Raw genomic sequence first — 2,215 nt, forward strand, 5'->3', positions numbered from 1 at the left:
CTTTATCTAGGAATCATACTATCCATGAGAACACTGACAAACTTCTGGGGTCTTATGTTTCCCATAAATTATATTCGACCAAACGATTATTATTGCGACCAAATAACTAGGGCATTTACAGTCAATGGACAAAATCAATTTGTTGCCATTTTTATGCTAATCTTTGTTATGAACTTAAGTATGTTTTAGTTAAAAGCAAACTGCCAGTAACATTTTACTACTTAAGAATGTAGTTTCCTTTTTAAAATTTGCCCCCTTTTCTAATATTATACAATATATAACAGCAATTCTCACAACCGTATATGACTATTTACAATTCCACTCTGCTAGTTAAAATCTCAAAATATTAACAGATGTTTGGGCGCGCGCATGCGCACATAAATCTCGCGGATAAGATGGGTTAACTTTAACCGAACGAGCGTCACACCGCTCCTCATTGAGCAAGTGGGGGCCCTGAAAAGGGCCTTTGTTGGAAATTAGTAAAAGCGCCTGCACTCAGCCGCCGAAGCCGTAGAGGGTGCGGCCCTGGCGCTTGAGCGCGTAGACCACGTCCATGGCGGTCACCGTCTTGCGCTTGGCGTGCTCCGTGTAGGTGACGGCGTCCCGGATCACGTTCTCCAGGAAAACCTTGAGCACCCCACGGGTCTCCTCATAGATGAGGCCGGAGATGCGCTTGACTCCGCCGCGGCGGGCCAGGCGCCGGATGGCGGGCTTGGTGATGCCCTGGATGTTGTCACGCAGGACTTTGCGGTGACGCTTAGCGCCACCCTTGCCAAGACCCTTCCCGCCTTTGCCGCGTCCAGACATAATGGGAACTGGACACAAAGAACACCGTGGCAGAAAACTGTGAGGACAGAAAGCTGAAGCAGGGCCTTTATAGGACCGCTGGCGGACCGAACTGAGAGCAGCAGAGAGAAGGCGGGAAGTCAGGCCCCGCCCCCGGAAGGGAGGAGGCGTCCAACAGGCCAAAAAAAAGGTGGGTCAGGAGTTTTTGTTTCCTTGACCTATATTGTTTAAGACTTTAAAGTATTCTTTGGAAACACAAAAGAAGACTTTAAATGTTGTAGAAAACACAAAAAGAGATCAAATAATCAAATGACAACCTACTGTTACATCACAGAGACCACTACTGCTAGCCAATATGGTATTTTAGGAAAAAATGCACTTACTCTTAAGAAAATGTGGATGAGGCTGTGATAGGCCTCTTGCTTCTTTTCATTCTTATATTTTAATCAATTTCCCTTGCCTAAACAGTTTTCCACAAAGTGGTTTTAATGCCTGACTACTCCCTCTTATGAATTCACAGTATAATTTTAATTTATTCCCTAGCAACTCATGAATCGGTCGGTTTTTTAAATTATATCATCTTTCCCAGCTGATGAAATACCACTTTGGGGTTTTTTTGTTTGTTTTTTTCAGTGCTAGGGTTTGAACTCAGGGCCTCAAGCTTGCTAGTCAGGTGCTCTGCCACCTGTGTCACTCTACCAGCACTGAAGTACCACTTTGACCACCAGGAACTATTACTAAACTTCTACTCTATAATGATTCTATTCTACAATGATTCTAATCTGTAATTATTTTTCCTTGCCAAAGGGAATCTTTGTTTACATTTAAAAATTTAGAAAATTTGCCTTTAAAAATACTTTTAAAGTGATTATGTCTGCTGCTGTGATAAGGATTTTCTATAATACAGTTTAACAAATATTAAGTATGTAACAATACTGTGCTTTCTAAACTTGTATTATAACATACATAATTTATTCTAAAGATAGGTTAGAATTCAAATGCTTTGTCAAAGGGGAGATTTTAAGATACTTGATCAATATTATCTACATTTTCTCAAATTTTTTTTATCATATTCCCTTGTGTGAGCAGTACCTGTTGTGACTGAAAGTTTACCATCACTAGGTAGTATGGGAGGTTTTTTTGTTGTTCTCTGGTTTTGGTTTTTTTGGTTGGGTTGGGAGTGGAACCAAGGCCTTGTGTATGGCTCCACCACTGAACTGTATCTTCAGCCCTACTATGATTTTTTTAAGTCTATTTGTTACATTTAGAATGCATTTTTTCTGTAGATGATTGTAAGTGTTTAATCAAGTAGTCACTCAGCCTGATTATTGATTTATTTACAAGTTGATAAAATAATACCTTTAATATATTAACTTGTTTTCTGTACTAGGAAGTATTCTGTTTCCACTGAAAACTGTTTTAAACATTT

General features: G+C 40.0%; 1 protein-coding gene across 1 annotated transcript; it reads right to left on the reverse strand.

The window, feature by feature from the left end:
* Positions 1 to 429: 429 nt before the first annotated feature.
* LOC109674061 (histone H4) lies at positions 430 to 864 on the reverse strand. Its single transcript, XM_020151171.2, has one exon. The coding sequence runs from the start codon at positions 805 to 807 to the stop codon at positions 496 to 498; it is 312 nt and encodes a 103-aa protein (XP_020006760.1). The 5' UTR covers positions 808 to 864; the 3' UTR covers positions 430 to 495.
* Between the last annotated feature and the right edge of the window lie 1,351 nt (positions 865 to 2,215).

The sequence above is a fragment of the Castor canadensis genome, chromosome 8 (assembly GCF_047511655.1).
Source record: "Castor canadensis chromosome 8, mCasCan1.hap1v2, whole genome shotgun sequence".
NCBI classification, from domain to species: Eukaryota; Metazoa; Chordata; class Mammalia; order Rodentia; family Castoridae; genus Castor; species Castor canadensis.

Coding starts and splice junctions, on each gene's coding strand:
- LOC109674061 (XM_020151171.2), bottom strand. CDS start 807: ATGTCTGGACGCGGCAAAGGCGGGAAGGGTCTTGGCAAGGGTGGCGCT.